This window comes from Trichogramma pretiosum, unplaced genomic scaffold (assembly GCF_000599845.2).
Source record: "Trichogramma pretiosum strain Unisexual culture from Peru unplaced genomic scaffold, Tpre_2.0 scaffold16, whole genome shotgun sequence".
Lineage (NCBI taxonomy): Eukaryota > Metazoa > Arthropoda > Insecta > Hymenoptera > Trichogrammatidae > Trichogramma > Trichogramma pretiosum.
The window spans coordinates 959066-978779 of NW_019641647.1; the positions used below are offsets into that span (position 1 = coordinate 959066).

General features: G+C 38.9%; 1 protein-coding gene across 1 annotated transcript in view; it reads right to left on the minus strand.

Annotated features, from left to right (window-relative positions):
• Positions 1-7994: 7994 nt before the first annotated feature.
• The window catches only part of LOC106658216, an 82956-nt gene continuing 71236 nt past the window's right edge, over positions 7995-19714 (minus strand). Inside the window, exons 9-12 of the mRNA XM_014380076.2 lie at positions 9997-10395; positions 9491-9916; positions 8419-8676; positions 7995-8329 (exon numbers count right to left, since the gene is read on the minus strand). Coding sequence (XP_014235562.1) covers positions 8241-8329; positions 8419-8676; positions 9491-9916; positions 9997-10395 — 1172 coding nt within the window. The 3' untranslated portion in view covers positions 7995-8240. The remainder of the gene's footprint in view (positions 8330-8418; positions 8677-9490; positions 9917-9996; positions 10396-19714) is intronic.

A 19714-nucleotide genomic window follows, 5' to 3' on the forward strand; every position in this document is an offset into this window, starting at 1 on the left:
CCAAACCACATTGTATTTATTACTTTTGTTGAGCTGAAATTAATTATCAATAATTTTAATGGGCATATGTGTACAAATGTTAATATCTCGATTTCTTAGGTTATGAAAAATGTGGTGAAAAATTTGTTTAAGAAAACTGTGATTTCAAGGCTCAAAATCAGTGTAATAAGTCTTTTAGAAGCTGAAATATTTATGGAGATACTAAAGGTTTATCCACCGTGAAAGCTTTCCCCGTGCAATGGACGATAAAATTCCACGCAATTAGGACTAATGGGTCAAAAAAATTGTTATCAACAAATGATTTGAAAATAATTTAAAAAATGTTTCAAATATTTTTCAAAAGTATTTATGAAAAAATTGTTTAAAAATTGAATTTAAACTGAAATTTATTACGAGTGAAGTCATTTAAATAGATTATTGTGAAAAATAAAATTATTATGCAAAACGACGTGTGAGTTTGTAAATACTTCCCTCGGAAACCAAAAACTTTAATTATTGGAAAAATTTTATAGTATTTGTTAGAATTTTATAAATTTATGCATATTTTTAACAATAAAAAATATTTATATGAGATGGAGTAAATAGGTTGGAAATTGATATGAATAATCATAATTGAATTGATTACCTTTTGATTATCTTTGTATATATAATATTTATTATATATATTTATGGTTTTTACAAGGCACATGTAGCTTACACACTTATATTATCGCTCTGTACATCACACGTATTAAAACGCACACGTATTTATTATAACTATTGCTTTTTACATGTATATAGGATTGGAGAAATTACAAATACATCTCAATCAACTTGCACCACCTGTCATCCTTTTATACTTCAGATATCTTATAATTTTTAGTCTTAAAATTATTTTTATTAATTTCGTTATCCTTATTATATTATAATCATACGCAATTTTTCAAGCAAACGTACTGAAAAAAATCTTTGATTTACATAAAAATAATTAGCTTATCGATTTTATCAATCGTCAAACTCGTACTAAAATCTTTAATTCGATCAAATTCAATTCTCCTTCTAAAAATTAAAAACATAATCATTATTTAAGAAAGAAAAACAAGGTTTAAGAATTTTATTCCAAAAATTTTTGCTTTTCGGCGTTCTAATAAATGAAGTATCAAGCCACCCTCAATTTTTAATGAGGTTTTGTAAGAACCATTCAGAATACATTTGTAGCAGTGATAAAATATAATGTCGATAAAAAACTGGAGGTAACAGCTTCATAACTGGAACTAAGTCCCGAAGACGTTTTATGCGCGCTCTTGCAGTATAGTTAAGTCAAAGTACCTCTTGATGATAAAAATTGTAATCGTCATTAAAGTCAAAATATTAGCTCAGCACACGCATATTCAGTAGAAACAAAATTCGGTACTATAACGAAAATAGTCTTTATATATAATGCATCGTATTGGATTGATCAGTGTTACCGCGTAGGATTGCTGAATCATCTTACTAATCATGAAATTTAACCGTTCGGAAAAATGACGTTTATACGTTGTCATTGGATTTTTGAGAAAATGATTGAACAAAAAGAAGGAATTTCTACGTTTGCTGATTTAGGAAGTGACTGCAGTGCTTAAGTTTCGATTCTGACATAGATCTGGTTTCCGAGACAATTCAGTTCGAGGCGACGCAGTCTGCCGCGCAAAAAGTGTTTTTTTAACGGTACATTCTCTCTTTCCCTCTTGTACGCGCGCAGTAAATACCGGTCACGACATCCTTATCTCATTTTCGAGTATGCGAGCAAGAAGTTTGACGGTCGAGCTGGACACAGCAACGCATCGGTATATATAATAACATACATAATAACTCGTCGTTTTCTCGGGCGCGCGTCGATGTATCGATCAGCGAGATCAAACATGTGCGCCGAAAAATGAAGTGTTCGACGATTCGATTTAATCTTAACTGCACATGTAACGTTTTTGGCATATTGATTGTGCCACAATGATAAAATATGCTGAATAATGCTGGCGTAATACTCTCTCGATTTAATCATTATGTTATATTACTTTGCTGGACATACACATGCGTGTGCTACCAACGTGGGTATAATCGTCTCAGAAATATGGTAATTTAATTTTGAAAAAATTTAATAAAATTAAAATATTTCAAAAAGCTTTAAATAGTTTGTGCTCGACAAGCGTGGAAGAAGATTATTCGGAAGATATTTCGTCATGAAACTCAGTTTCTCGACCGTTGCCCTACACATATGCACAGAAGTGTATTCTATTTCATCGAGTCATCAAATTAATGATGCTTTCACACGTTAGGTAAGTAAATAGGTCAGAGCGTGAAATTTCAAGCGTCGACAATAATTTATTTTCGCGATGCGTTTGCACATCGGAAAAAAATACCTCAAGTAGTTTTTTTTTGCAGCTCGTTTGTAATGGGGTTCTTTTCAACGAATCGAATGTCTTTTAATCGGTGCGCGCGCGAGCGATATAAAAAAGCCCGTCCACGTCAAGATTTTTATTCCGTTCAGCGATTGCGAGGCTCCTGGCGCACACACCCACAGGCCTTCACAAAGAATTTCGATCAGCATAAGCAAACCCTTTTTTGCTCGTGGGCGTCTTTCTGCAGAAAGTAATTTCTATCGTTCATTGATTATTTGCTACATATTATATAAAAGCTGGCTGGCAGGATTTTTTTTCTTCTCTGTAAAGCCAGTAAAAAGGCCAAATAAACCTAACAGTCTCATTAAGATAACGAAAAAAAGGAGCGTACGCGTGCGCGGCGTTGTATATAGTAGAAAGCTATTGCGGAGCTGTTTAAAAAAGTGCACTAGGATCGATTATATAGTCACCCGGTATGATTGCTCGTAATTGCCCCTTGATTGAAAAAGCTTCGATTCCATTTTTCACTCGCTCTTCATTCTTTCTCGCTTTTTCTCTCTTCCACGGCTCTTCGTAATTGAATTACAAAAGATTGAAATGCGCAACAAAAAAAAGGCGAGCGTTGCAATTTTAATAAAATTTCATCGCATCGGGGCATGCGTGTATCGTTAAACAAATTCCTCCATATACAAGGCTTCATTCGTACGTGCTCGAAGGCCGATCAGGCGCGCTCTATTGTTGCCCTTGAATTTCGTTAAAGTTGCCGTCAAGTTTTGCAAATAATGAACGGTCCTCGGAGGCAAAGTGCATAATACATCGGTGCGTCGGCTACAATGGAGGCGGTCGACGCTCGTACAGTCGAGGAGAGAGCGAGAAACGATCAAAACAAGACCCTTAAAACTCAATGCTTTGACCTCATTGCAGCTATTATTGGTCGAAATCAAGTTTGCGGTGAGTCGGCGGGGCAGCGCGCGTTAGCCACTCGGCATCTCGTTATCGGCTCTGCTCCATACTCTCGTGCGTTCGGGGTTCTTTCGGCCCTGATATACCCTCGAAATCCTCGCGTCAACTTCACTCGACGTAGTGCCGCGTATACATATATGTGCGGGTGTGTGTACGCACGTGCGCCGGCAAACCAGAGCCGAGGCTTCATTACAACAACCGAATTGCCGCGATAGAATGTTTCGCGTGCGGATCTCATTAAAGCGGCTTGCGCCGCCTCGACGCGCCTGCACACGTACATAGGTATAAATACGTGTCTGGGACTTTGTCAGGCCTGGGGCTCGACTATATGTGCATCGTGCGTTTGGCAGTGTAGCGCTTGTAATTATCAGCTGGTATTTTCGTGCAACCGTAAGCGCAGCTAATACCAATTCGAGTGATTTTCACGCGCACACGCGCACATATAGCAACTAGCACGCTCCATAGAGCCGCCGCATATACGTCGCACAAGTAGTTACACTTGTCACGATATCGTTCTTACGGTACTCTACGATTGGTATAAAAAGCCCGGCGCACGTAACAACTTGGAGCGAGCCAGAGTCAAACGACGCTAATGCCATAGGGCTGACGATCGACCGACAAAAAATCAAATTTCCAAACTGGCGCTCGTGCAAAAGCTCCGCGAAGAATGCACACACGTGCTCGTACAAAATGAGCTCGCAAAGCGTTAGAGAACGATCGATCATGCGCGCGGACTCGCCATGGGCTGCGGCTGAAGCTCTGCAGTATATACGCGCGAAAAGAGAATCGTTGACCTCTATTCATTGGGATCTCTGCGAATGTATAGATGCAGCGCTCGCTTCGGTCTTTGATTCCTAGGCGCGCGCTGCGAGCTTGCGAGCTTGTATAGTAAAAGAGCTGCCTCTGTGCGCGCCCTTTCAGTTTTCTCAGCAGCTCGCACGTGCATGCGAGCTCGCCCCCGAGTACAGACAGTTTTAAGCCTTTTCTTTTTCATTCTTTACCTCAGTGAGCTCGATCTCTTCTACGTGAGAGCGGAATTCACTTCTTTTTCTGCTTCTTTTTTTTCTATCGAACTTGACTTTTTCTTTTCCGCTTTTACCCAAGCTTTTTTTCTCTTAATTTTTCTTATGAATTCTCGGATTGTGTGTCTTTGATTGTTAAAAGGGTTAACGCTGTGATGTTGCAGCTCATGATATAGTTGTATGCCAACTGCTAGTACCACCCAGCCACGCATACGTATTACCCGCAGGCTAAAAATCTCAATGTATTCCCTTTTATAGCTTGATTTTTGACCCGAATAATTTGCATCATTATTTTGTACGAAACTGTAGACATGAATTTTTCAAAAACTTTATTACGTCCAACTTGATTTGTTATTTTCCTTAAATTAATTTAATTTTAATATAGGGTGGTCATATTGATACTTCAAGATAAATCATAAAATAACCATTTGCAAAAAAAATGATTACAGAGCCACGAGTTTGATGAGTTTTGTAAAAAAAATTGGAATACTCAGCTTTTGTCGGAATTAAATTGAAATTAAACGTTGTGATTTATAAATAAATCACCCGTAATTTTTGCACAGATTTTTTGTTTAAATATCGGTGTTTACTTTTTATATTCAATTGATTGAAAAAAAATGAATGATTCTTTACTATGTATATTTTCAGTTACTGGAAAGAATACTGGAAAGATATTCATTTGTGAATGTCGATAACAAAAATATTTATTGGATTAATTAATGTTTCATTTTTTCGTCAATACCTTACGCCCAAATATGAACCTAAAGCGAAGTTACTTGATGAGTAATAGCTTATATACTATTTCAAAGACGTTTAAAACTTAAAATTGTGGGGTATCAAAGATACGATGCAGACTTTGAATTACATTATGATTTTGAGAAAATTTCGTTATTACACATGTCAATGAACAATATAACATCTCATCTCCCCGTCGATTGAAAATTTTTTCAAAAATATCGAGTAAATCAATCATCAAAGCTGTATTTACTAAAAAATTCATAGAAACAAATAATGAAATACAGCCTCCGTTTTGATGTGTAGATTCGATCTATTAAATTTTTACAGAGATTAGATATACATAACAGTACTTTTATAGTACCAAAGGTGGCACAGACTTCAAATCTGTACTTTACCTTCACGCATTCTCTTAACAAATATATGTACATGCAAACATTTATACATACGCTAAGTTATCCTATCGAAATTTATTTATAATAAATATTTATTGCTTATTGCTTTTTTTAGATCGTGATGCTACGCACGACGGACAAGTGTAAATAGCCCTCGGCCTTCGTTATCATTGTATTAAATCATATGGATAATGGCAGATATGGCTTTTTATTTTTATTTTGTTAACACCTCGAGTATATCACATTTTCGTTTCTCGAGTTTTTTTCAGAGCTCAAACGCGCACAGCCGGGATATAATTTCAGGAAATTCGAAGCCCGAATTATATCGAGCGCAGTCGTAATCAGAGGTGAGAAATGCGTCGAGGAAAAAGGTAGAAAAGAAAGCGGGAAAAAGAGAGATGCATAAGCCGGCCGCAAGTAGGTAAAAAGGCTTTTCTGATCCTGTGTGTACACCCTTCTCCCCACGTATACCCTACAAGCAATTTGTGCGCTCAGCTCGGCACCGTAGACGCGTCTCTTTGTAGCGAAAAGCGAGAAAAAATAAGGAGGAAAGGAAAGAAAGAGGGGGTGGGGGAAATTTTCTCGTGTCTGCAAATTTATCTCTGACCGTTAAACGAGCGCACGGCCAAAGAAATTCGCGCGTCGAGAAACTGAACGATGAAGCCGATCGGACTGCGTGCACCGCAGAGACTCTAAATTAATCACAGTTACAGTAATTTACATATCGTCATTGTCCGCGGTTTTGGAGATGAAAGAGAAGGACTTTCTCTCTCGGTCTCTGTCTCCCTTGGTTCACTTTTTTTCTCTTCGCACAAACTGCAAAGAAATTTAATAGACACTTGCGGTGCGGACACAAGAGTTGAACAAAGAATTGTGATTACTTTTGCTTCGAGCGTATACGAGTACACACACAGCTCACGAAGTTATGTAGCCTAGGTGTGTGTATATGTGTAATTGGGGGATTCTGCATAGGTGAAAATGTTGCAGCTGTGTATTGCTGTTGACTGTGTGGCTCCGATAAATTTCCATTTCAAAGGCTTTGCACGGCATATACACGCTAATATTTCTTGCGGTGCATAGTATCGAACTCGCTATTCTCGAGAGCCTATATTTTGAAAAGCGATCCCTTTTTTCTCGCGCATAGCGCGACTTGAAGATATTCTATGACTCGGCGAATAACTTTCATCACGGCTAAATTCGATTAATTAATTTTTTTTTCTTTGTCTCGACGATTTATTTCCCGAAACGAGAGTTTTGTCCGTCGCTGCGAGAATCATAACTTATCAATCTACTGCTTTAACTACCAATGTATTGCATTAGATCACATCCTTAATCGATTATCCACTTCGGGATTATTATACATTTTTATACTCGTACATTTGGTAGTTTTGTAATACTCAACGATTTAAAAACAACAACCTACTGGTACATTCATTTTTTAATTTGATTCATGCATATTCAAACATTCAGCACTTAGATTTTGGTAGAGTCTTGTATTTCGACCTACCATCTTCGGGTCAGCTCACTCGGTGCAATCTTGCTAAAAGGTTGAAAACTTTTCGTTTCTGTGATATGACCTTCTTCATAAAAATTCATTTAGGTTCTTTTTCCAATTTTGATTTAAATATTATTTTAACCATTTAATGCTTATTTCAGCCAAACGCGATGTACTTAAAAATTACGGTTAAATCACTCGTTTTAATCACTTAATAATTATTGCTTAAAAATTATAAGGTAGTAGAAAAAATTTATATAATATAATCTGGAAGAAAACTAGAAAGAGAGAGCACGCGAGCTTATCACGATTCATTTATTCCACGATAAAAGAGCGATTTTAATGTCGATACGCATCGAGCGTGTCATAACTAGTCGCAACTAACGGTTAGTAATTATTGTTTTTCCCGTTTAAACAACATCCTCATCGAAGCACTTTAACGTCGGCTCTTTTTTCTAGCATTTTTACTTTTTTTTTTTTTTGAAATCACTTTTTCACGTCAATCATTTGATTTTTTTTTCTATGAAAAATACACTTTGTACATGTATACAGAGACGCGCGTACGCGTATATACAGGAGAAGAGGCAACTAATCATGAAGCTCGCGTTTCACGAAATCACCATAGTCATCCGTATACAGTATACGGCATATAGCTGGCACAGAGAATAGCTATACGACTGTATAGCCGCACGACTAGTTGTTGCAGTGCACGCCTGTACGCGGCTGTACGCGCGGATATCTATGCATTATTGTACACATAGACAGGGGGGCAGCGCATGCAAGTAGCGCCAGCGAGAGAGTTAGTAACGCACCCAACTGACAATGCCACGGGATGAGATTTCATTGAATTAGCGCGCGAGCGAGCTTGCCACGGGGCTGCACGCGCACATTTATACATACACCTGTTATATATGCTATACAGCCGACGGACGGACACAATACGGCCCCGCGCTTGGCTGCTGATCCAAATCAGCAGAATTGCACAGCGTACGAAAGCTCAAACGTTCTCTCTCTCTCTCTCTCTCGGCAAAGTATACGTTATATTTACACGTCGACGTGTTACGAGACTATGTTACACGTTCGTAAATCCAGGTCAGCCGTACTGCGGCGTGCAAGCTCCGAGTCGCTCGGAGGCGAGCCCGCATTGCCGCATGTAATATACTTTTCGTTTGTTCGCGTTGGGCCTTCGATGTACCTGCAACTTGCTTTAGACTACCTCACTCCGTATAGTGGCAGTGGTGGATGAGCGACTGGTCGTTCGCCGTAGCAATTAGAATCACCTGTACGCTACCAGAACGAACATCAGAGTACAGAGCGTCAAGTAGATGGATTGTCCGAGGCTGCTGGCGCCGTCCACGCATTGACCTGCAAAAGAGAGAAACGAATCGTTGAAAGCTCCTATAGTTGCGGGGTGCCACGGTGTCAAGGCTGCAGCTGGGCGCGAGTGCACTCACCTATGCTGGTGGCGTTGAAGGCGAGTAGCGGCGCCGGCGAGGGCATGCCCCGTTGGCAGGCCACCGAGCTCGCCGACAGACTGACGACTCCGCCGCTCTCGCGATACATGAAGCAGAGCCGACGCGTGTTGCGCAGCGGCTGGGCCCGGGTCACCTCGGGTATTCCCGACCAGGCGGGCGGTGGCCGTCGCACCACTTGCGTCGCTATCACGAACTGAGTTCCCTCGGCGTCGAACCAACGCCCGTGGCACGAGTAAGCTGCAACAAGTCAATCGGTCTATAGCAGGACACGTTTACGCTTGCATCGGTCGCTTATATATACGAACAGGTCAAGTTCCGAAGCAGATGGACTGCGATTGATCTTAATGCGACTGTTTCGTCGATAAGGCTAGTTGATTACCGCCAGCTAAACGTGAAGTTGTCTTGTGTTGTGCCTCTGTCGATCGAAGCTTTGTGACTTTTTATGAGCGTAGCAAATGAGCAAAGCGGATTTTTCGTTAACGCGTTCGATATAAGCTATTCTGATATCACGAAAATTGAGGTCGTTGACCACGGGCACATAACGGGCAGAAAAATAATACAATGCAAGAGTCAACAATTATTGAATCCTCGTAACGCAGTACACAAGACGACATAACAAAGCGTATCAGAATTCAGTTTATATAAAGAGCGCGGGAAAATAGGAGCGTGACACGAGGCAGGCAGAAGGAGGAAGTAATTTGAGACCGGGACTGGCATTAGTTGGGCGAATTTTCAATTATTCAGATAGTTTCGAGTTGTGCGTTGTACCGCAGATTTTGCGTGTTTCAGCCGCAAGCGCGAGCGCGCGCAACTTTGTTCGATACTCGGCCTTTGAATATCAAGCGCGCGTATACGCCCCCTCGCTGCCATCTATCCGGCCGCGTGCCTCGTAATTAACCGATATTGAAGCTCAGCCGCGCGCGATTTTGTCACAATGTAGCTGGCTGCGCGTATATACGTACAAACTAATATAAAGCTTTCGTTGCCAAGATATCGGTTACCTCGCAAGGGAGGCAAATATAGATAAAAGCTCGCTCTTGCAGCTGCTTACCGATGTCTTCTTCGACGCAATCGCTTTGAAATTCCATCCTATCGGCCGTCGAACAGCCGACCGTCAGTGTCGTTACGTCGGAGTTACACCTGCGCGGCTCCTCCTCGAGCACGTCTTGACGTTTCCTTCGGCGTCTTCTGCGCTCCTCGTAGTCTTGATAATCCTCGTCCTCCTCCTCGTCCACGTCCTCTTCGTCTTCCTCCATATCTCGCTTCATTCTCAATAGATCCGAGTAGCCGAGGTTGCTGGGATAAACGCGCTGCTCGCGCTGCTGCCTCTTCTTTTTCCTCGCTACCCAGCTGAAGTGTTGCTGACCGCCTGGGGCTGCCGCCACCTTATCGACTACCATTTGCCGACTTTTCGTCGTGTCGTCCGTATCTGCCTGAAAGTCACCTACTTGGGCTTGACGTTGAGATCTGTGTTTCGCTGCAAATATTATTTTCCTCTTTTACAAAAATATACAATCCTTTGGAAACTGCGTGCAAAGAAATATACAAGTGACTTACTCTTAAAATGTGCTTCATCAGCACGATGATGAGCTTCCGCAAGACCAGCCGCCTTGAGCCAGAGTCTCTCTTGGGCGAGCCTTTGTTCTAGGCTCGATTCCAATTCGCTGCCATGGATTTTCGGTTGAGCTTTCTGCTGCTGCTGTTGTTGTTGGCTTCCCGACCTGACTCGCCGCCTCGCCTGCTGCTCGTGCACGAGGTATTGATTGTTGCCGCGGCGCTTCTCGATCTCGAACTCGAGCTTGCGTTCCTGTCCGTGTCTCGCCTGCTCATTCTTTGTGGAGTAGCTTTTAAAGCCACTACCGATGCCGCCACTGCTCTTCTTCGGGGCGTGACCGTTCAGGCTCGTTACAGTAAATTTGCCTAGATAGGGGCATTGACGGGGCTCCGGCGAGCTCGCTGAAAACACACAAAAACATCGTAGACCTGTTAGTCTCAAAAATCGTTTGAAGTTTACAATGTTTTATAAACTTACGAGTAAAAAATACATAATTAATTGAAAAAAATCTATGGACCAGGGTGAATTAATTTTTAGGATTTGTTGATAGTCGCAATTTACGAAAAAGAGAGACTGAGACCTGAATTTCAGACAGAGGGAATCGAGTCGAATCAGGCTGTAATCGACTTTTACGACAGAGAGAAATAGACATACCAACGCATACACACACATACTCACGGAGAGGAACTGGCGCATCCGCACACAGTCCGAAGTTTGAGTAGAAGGAGATAAATGTGAATGGATAGATAAAGCAGCCAAGCACCCTGGCAGGCTATATAAAAGTTCCTTTTCTCGGTCCAACAAACAACTTAAGCCAATGAATTCCGTTGCAGTATACATATACAAGCAAAGGCTGGATCGGGAATGACGCCCGCCGACGCCACAGCCGCGGGCTACATAAATACACACATGCACGTGCGCAAGCTCGCAATTTTACTCTATGTACTCGGCTGTGGCTGTTCGTAAACCTTCGCCACATAAATATACGTCGGTGTACTCTCCTCGTTCGAGCTCTCTTTTTCTTTCTCTGGCTCGCTCTGCTCGTCGAAACTATTTAGTGAAAAGAACCTAATTATCGTATCAACCGGATTCGGATAGGGTGAGAACTGTTGCACGCGCGGGGCCCGTAACCAGACGAATTTCCCTCCATCCTTCACTCTTTCGAGTTCACAAATGGAGTGAATGAATGCGTTAAGCACGAAGAAAGGAGAGAAAAGGAACTCGAGAATCGAAAATGAAAGGAAAGAGGGAAACGTGGAAAAATGAACGTCTAGTCGACAATAGGAGGAAATGAACATGCAGAGGCAAGCGAGAGAGATATATCCACACAGCACCGATGCTGCATCAGGTATATATAGAGAGAGAGACAATGTAGAGCTTCGAAAGTCACCAACTGTCTTTATCTCCTTAGGCTTGAACGAAGTTTCAGCTGTTTTTTTTTTCGTTGAACTCGAACAAACCGTACTGTGGATACAATTCTACATAATAAGTTAGCTCTTTCAATCTTTACAATCAGGTATAAGTTCAAATCTAAAAACAAGAATGGATCCTCCAGCGAATGAAAGGCAGATAGAGAGAGAGAGAGAGCTTAACTCGATACTGCCAATGAAAAATGTTTTAACGAGGTCTAATTATGGAGGCTACATAGCTCGACTCTTTGAAAAAAATAAGATATTATTTGCATAGATTTTGGTTCATCAATGCGACTTTTCCGAGAAGTGACTGAATGTTATTTCCAAAAGTTTTGCAGCGAGCGTTAAATGACGACTCTTTTGCTATCATCCATAATACTTATTTAATCAAAAGAAAAACTTTTTCCATGACTCATCAATATTTAAACTCGGATAAAACATCTTACTTTTTATCCTCGTTCGCTTTTGATATTATATATTCATATACACATATAGGCATATAAGAGAGAAAAAAAGGAGCTGCTCGCGAGCGTATTGACGTAAATAAAAATGTATAAACGACGAATCTTATTTACGCAGTATTTGAAACAAGCAAAAAATGCTGGAAACTGAGGGAGTGAGAAAGATGAAGTGGCATAGTAGACGTGAGCTGGTGAACACCCGTAATAGAAGGAGAGCGAGCGAGAGAAATACGTGAATCAGCCCTAAGGACACACAATGCAAACTATAACGAGACAAATCCGACGACTTGCCTGGGGGTTTACCCCTTATATACCTTATATAGAGACGTGCAGCCGTCTTTTTTCTTGACTGCCGCTGTGAGCTTTCAACTTTGAAACTCCACAACGAGCCTTCCCAGTCGCTTTCTCTCTCTCTCTCTCTTTCAGTCGGCGTTTTTTCCTCCCTTTCTTACTTCAAACCAACGCACATATACATTCGTTCGCACACACCCTACGTAGTTCACAGCCAGATTTAAGTCTAACAGCACAACCGTGTCACGCTGCTGAAAGAACGATGCACTCCAGAGGTTTCTACCTGCAACCTTTCTCTTTCCTCCTCTTTCGTCTTAATATTATATAAAATGAACGATGAACCGCCCGGTCCTACGTGTGTGGCTGCTACTGTTGCTGTTTCTGCAGCGAAGGCGAATCTGCCAATTGACTGAGTGCTCCTAAGACGCGCCGAGGCATACATTCGTCGCTTTGTCTTTTATCGACTTCAAGCGTTACGTACCAGTTGATAAATATCATCTTAACGCTATGATGACAAGATGTTAGATGCGACGATTGGTGAGATGCGTTATATATTTCATACTATAAATGCTAACTCGATGAATCGCTTGGCTCGCAGCACATTTTTTTCATTTTTTTCATTCGCTTATTTCACTGCCGTTGGTATAAACTCGCGATATAATCGATATAACCATAGCTATACGGTACGAATTACCGACGAATCCACTTTTTCCATTATCTTTGCTAATGCGTTTATAAATAAATGGCCGATTCTTTTCAAAATCAAATGCAATAGAAAAGTCCGACTCGGCTTCGCCTCAACCGCTAATTACACCCACTCTAGGATTTTTCTGTTTTTCGGACAGTAAAATACTATATTTTTTACTCCATACACGTCTCCAAATTTTAGTAGATTTTTCTAAAATTGCTAAACCTATAGTAAAAAATTTGAAAGTATAAAAACAAGCGAAGAAAAAACGCCATAAAGGTCGAAAAACGAAAAACTTTAAAAAATAGTCTATTTTTTTCTTTTCTACGTTTAAAGTTCAAAAACGTGTATGAAATCAAAACAAGTAAAAAGTCAAGTTTAGGTAATCGAACCAATAGTTTGTCAAAGTTTATACCTTCCTATACCTATAAGAATTTTTACAGAATTTTCAATTGAGTTTTTCACTTATAAAAATTCATGAAAATGAAAAAAAACGTGTTTTACCAGTGAATGAAACATTCGATCCAGTGAATGAGCGCCGTGAAACCAGTAAATGAATGTAGAAATATAAGCATACGTTGATTTAATAATCAATATAGACTGTAATATATCACCTTTTTAATTGAATAATAAACTAAAACATAAATTTATCATTCAAACCAATCTCTGTGGCGACGCACTTCAGAGCGTTCGCACATATATATTTTTGATGAGCCGCGATTGTTTAATAATTACGTTTTGTTTGTTGCTTGGGAGATCTAAGAAAATTTTGTTTGAGCCTCAGTTTGGTTGCGACAGTCACAGAGAGAAGATCTCAATAAATTCATTAACCGTTGTTCGATAATTTATTGTAGTTTCATTATTCATCACTACAAATTGGTGACCCCGACTAAGAATTCATTGTCTCTTTAGTAACTTGCGAGTACTAAAAAGCAATATTTTCGGCTGCCACATTTTCGCTTTCAATTTTTTTGTACAATGGTTTTGGAGCGCGATGATGATCTTCGTCGCAACGAGCAACAGCAACGCCTTGCAGAGCAACAGCGCATCGAGCAGCAACGCATCGAGCAACGCATTGTCGCCCAGGTCGGACAGTTCTCTTTATTGCCATATTGCCATGATAAAATAAGGGCACCTTGACATAATTAAAGTATTTCAAGGTCATGTTATGATTTTTCATGTTGTAGGACAAGTTTTGATGATTTTTTAGGGATCTTTTTTAAAAATCTGTTTTATTTGAGTAGAGAAGAACCATTTTACAAACATTTTGATGAGGATTGGTTCAAAACTCCAATCAAAATATGCTTATATTTGTACTTTCATTTACTGGGCAAGTGCGAACTATTCGCCACACCAGTAACTGATAGTTGAAAAAGAGTGAAATGTTCTAATTAAAACTTAATTTTCACTGGAAATGCAACTGTTTAACATATAAATGACAGATTTAAAGGTAACTAGTCCGTTATAAAAGGTTTTGAGCTGCTCATTCTTTTACAGTTGATCTTCCAAATTTTAACGATCTTCAGCGATTATGTACAAAATGACCGTATTTTACGGCTCAGCGAACGATGCGTTCGTAAATTAATTCCTATCGTTCAACTATATTGATTCGGGACCTGATAACCATTCGAATAGTTAGCAATAATACCCAAGAATATCATAAAAATTCGTCGTTCATGAATAATGTCGTTATCAATTAATAATTTTTATTTAAAAAAGTGCTTTCATTCACTGGTATGCTTTCAATCACTGGGTAGGTGACTATATTTATACATGTTGTATCTATAGAGCGTGTAGAACTTGAAAACAGCCACAAAAATCTCATTATTTTTATAGTTAATTAGAGGCAAAAGCGCATGTTGAGTTGACTCGTCTTAAAGTTCTATCAAAGACCTGTGGGTTTGTGTCTATACATTGTAGGCTTCATAAGTCGTTCCCTTTTCCTCGAAGACGTTGTGGTGACGACTACGAGATGTCGACTTGATTTTTCCGGCTCATTAGGTAATTTCCTGGGTTTTCTCTCGCTTATACCCTCCGAAGGGACTGCTGCTAGACGATTCCTTTTACTGTAACTTCGTAGAATGTACGCTTGACTCGACGATAACGGTGAAAAGCTGCCACGCTCTTGCATGTAGTACACTTTAAAACTTGTGCGCTGATCGCAGAAAAACTTGTATTCAACTAGTTCGTAGCATTTTTTAATTTTGGTACTTAAGATTTTGGGCACATGATGTTTAAGCAATACTAATCTCACGAGCTCTATTTTTCAATACTCATTGGTTTTTTTTAAAATGCTTCCGCAAAGTTTAATTATAGAAAAATAATTATTGAAAAATCTTAATGTTTATTCAAAGTTTCAGTGGGAAAATCGAAAAAAAAGTGATAATCCATGTAAACGAGCGAATGACTAGCGCGATATAGCTTTAAAATTTAGAAAACGAAACAAACCGAGCGCGAATTCACGTATCCTAGACTGCGTGTCTGTCCATACTCTACGCATATATATTAGGCGTTGCGGAGCGAGATACGTGTACACATTACGTGCAAGTTCGAACGAGCGCATGCTATAGAGGTGGCAGTAGCAGCGCATTTCGCACCAGCGGCATCATATACAAGGGTACAGCAATTCGGGGCTGTTTGCCGAGTCATCCTTCGCCGTCTATACACGCGACGCCGAGCTGGCATCGCTTAACAGATTTAATTACTTAACGAACAAACAAACCGAGCCAACTGGCCCCGACTCTCTCTCTCTCTCTCTCTCTATATATATATCTCTTTCAGTGTGCATGAAGATTAACACATTGGGAGCTGTATACGTGCACTTGGCATTGCGTACATGTGCACATACGACACAGACAGGAGACAGTGAGTATGACTCTAAAAGTTGTCAGGCAATAGCGTTTAAGTATATCACATCTTTCGGCTTTTCTCTCTTTCTCTCCGTCTGTCGGTGATTATGTATAAAATCCTTTGCGTGAATCTTTAAACAGTAGCCCCACAGTCATCGTCATCGCATTGCAAAGCATGCATATTTCAAAACTTTCTCAGTTTTCAATTTTCCCAAGACATGCAAATTTTACGGACGACAAAGTCCCAGTTTTCTGTGTACGCGTTAATTTCCTGTCGTGCATATTGCCTTGCATTAAAGTCCTAAACTCGTGACGATGGCAACGACAACACACGTAGTGTATCGAACGTTCTGTCGATGTTGGTAAATGCATCTACGTGCCTCATTTTGCATTTTATCTCTTGAATTATAATATACGAAATGTTTCAAGATGCTTGTGCGCTCAATCGAATCTTCAATGACTAACATTATGGCGACATTTTTTTAAGCTATTTGAAGAAAAAGTCAAGCTAAACTATTAAGTTATTTCAGCTTATTACGTTTTCACTTGCTTGAGTCAAATATTTTAGTAATAAACGAATTTACAACTATAAAAATGCTTCAATTAATGTGGCTTACTTTTATTCTTTTAGAATTTGTTAAAGTTGCCCTATAAAAATAGTTAAATTAAATAGCTATTGAATTGAATGATAGATAATAGATTAACTATTTCTGTCTTGAAAACGTTAAAACTATCAAAAATTTTGGAGGCCTTGCACTAAATTTATTGATATCTTTTTATATCATTTTATTCATGAATAACAGCTTCCATAATTATGTAATAATCATAAGAAGCTAACTTGAAATCATGTTTAGAGGAAACTTATACTCTGAAAGAAAATGGTTTAAAACAAGAAAAGGGTCTAAAATTATGAGTTTAACTTCATAGCTGGTAAGTCGTATACGTAGTAGAAAAAAGCTTATTGTCCTCTCAAAAGCTCGGATAGCGTGTATCCAATGTTGTTTTGCGAACGAACAGAAAAAAGTAGGAGGACTCGGAATGGCTCTACGTACAGGAAAAAAAGAGATAAGCGTCGAAGATATGCGCTCAGTCATCTGACCCGTGTCAAGTTCAAAGACTCTTTCGCGGTTTCTCTTTTCAGATACTTTTCTCTATAGCTTTTACTGTGCACATTTTCTTGAGTCTTTGCAGACTCTTTCTTTCTCGGCACCTTTTTAAGCTCTTCCTCTTTTTTTATTCGGTTGTCTCTTTCTCTCTCTTTTTCTCGTATATATACGAGTTTTAGCTGGTTTTTTTGTTACATGAACTTGCTTTCGACATGTAATCTCGTGTCATGTTCACACATATTTTGATTGTTATACTCTTTATATTTGTACAATTCTGAAACGTCTATGTCTTTCAAATTTTATTTTCTAGAAAGCTCATTTTTGTTGTTAAAGTTATGTACCAATTAGGGTAAGATAAATTTGAAAAAAATTAAACGTTAATCACAGATGTTGCTCTTAACCAGACAGAATTTTACTCACTGATACTAAATTCTGATGCATCGAGTTAATTTCATCGATAAATTAGAGCATCTTTTAAAAATTCCTGTTTTGCGCATCATTAATTTTTCATGAGGCATATAATATGATTTCTTACTATCTGCTTATTAGAACATCTAACTGTATATTACAAACACTTTTTTGTATGTGTGTTCGGATAGACTTTATTTACCCCTTAAAGCATGCCGTTCATAAAATTCAAACTTGGATGAGCACATGTTCGCGATACTATCCATCCACGCATGTATATGTACGTATGTCGATGGCACGTGAACGCACAATTCGTCTCTTTTTTTTCTCTTTCTCGCTCGTCTATATCCCGCAGAGCAATGCTTTGAAACGAATTGATGAAGACGTTTGACGTCGATCGGATCGTTTGAAGATTTTTTTCACAACATTGAGCGATTTCATGCTTACGCAGGAAGAAGAAAAAAGCTCGAAATATAATTTTTCTTTTCATCAAGATAAATTGATTTGATATTGATTGTTTGCAAACACAATGCGCCAAACAATATATTGTATTAATATTAGTATGCTTATCGATGGTGTTAGTTATTTGCCTAATTTTTCAATTATTTCAATATTTTTGTTAAAATAATTTGATGTTTATGGAAATGCTACCAAAAATATTCAGTGCCATAATTAGAATTGACAGAGATGGATTGATATTATATGCACTGCTTATGTCTCGCCACATATACATGCATAAATGCAATAAATTGCTTTCACTTTCACCCGATCAGTCCATTATTAGTTACCATTAAAAGTATGATGTGTGCGAGACAGCCGATGCACATTTTGCTCCTATGTCAGACAAAGCGTTGTGAAGCGCATCGAGTTTCTGCAGATAGTGTCAATCAACTTTCATGAAACCTTATAAATTATTTTCTTTATTATCTTTGTAATCTACCTCTAATGCAGTGACTTATCTGATTTTCAGGTATCTCATTCATTTTATAATAATAAATTGAAATGAAACTTTCAGGTTTCAAAGGGATGCAAAATTTACTCTCAAGGTTTAACGTAGCTTTCTCATAGGAAAAAGCTAAAAGAATGAACAGCAACAAAATTTGTAGACATCTTTTTTTAAACCCATGAGCTTGTTAGTTTACCGGGTGTGAATGGATATGTTTATCCTAGTCTTTGTGAGCATTTCATTGTGACTATTTATAAGGCAGTTTATACTACCGATATATTTAAAGTTAATGCAATGATTTTCCCTATGGATGATCTCATATTTAATGAACGTTCTTCAAGTGATCTATCTTAATAGAAGAAAAAAAGCAGTATATCATTTGGGAAACTAACCATCACAGCTTCGGTAGATTAATCCTATGGTTAGGAGAGTAAGCCAAAATAAGTGCACGATTGGAGTTAGCCAACTGGTATACGGGAGCTAAGAAAAGTCTCGTTCGAACTTTTTGAAGAGAAATTCATTGTTATTTAGTTATCCGGCTTTTTGAAGTTTGATAAGATGAGAGACCCAATTATTTACGGTTCACTTATTTACCTTAGGCTTATCTCGATCCGTTTAGTCCAACTGCAATGTTTATATTCAAGACTTGAAAAAAGTTTGCTTTCATTTGGTAAAGTTATATTTTGGCTGAATAAAAAAAATAACTTAATAAACTTCCAAATTTTTAAACACAAGCTTCATCGCGCAAAAGATTAGTAAATTTATAAAATAAAACCGAATGTTATGTCGAATAATTATTTTTAGAACCCAATGTCATATAACTATTCATAGTTTAAAGTTCAAATTTCAATAACTTTGATAAATAACGAATCGATAGCTAACGTAAAATAAGTTCTGCTTATAAAAGAGAATTATAAACATCGGCGAGTGATATGGAAATGACAAGGTTTTTTTAGCCCACGCGATCTTGGAAAAATGTAACTCATTACTCATTTATCGCTTTAATTTCAATTCATAAATAAGTCTCGCTCGATTGATAGGTGATTGCCATTCGAAATGTGATGCGTGCTTTTCGATTACTCGATTGACTCATTGTTTTAGTACCTTATCTTTTTCTATCTCAAGATTCTTTTTAATGATTCAACTTTTAGGAGCTTTCTTAAAAATGAACTAAGCTTGCGCACGTCTTGGCACTCATTAATGAAATGTCTAAAGCCCGTGCAAGCTTTTGCAAAACTAGCGTGTCGTGCAGCTGCGCCCCCGTCGTCGTCTGCTCTTTGCCGAATTCATTTTGATGAAAGAAAAAGGTACGGGTGTGAAATGAAAGTTGTTGGCTGGTGCTGCTGCTTTGTCGGTCACAAAAGTGTCTAGCTCGGGCTCGTCGGCAGCTTCTTTCTTCCAACGTGGTTCGTGCGCGATTTTTCCGTCGTCCCTTTCTCGCACGAGTTTCCTCTCTTTCTTTCTCTGCATGAGCTACGAGTCGAGGGCAACAACGAAGCGTACACGCTCTCACGTACATGTCTGCCATTCGCTTGCTTTACGTTTATTCGCTACTTTTA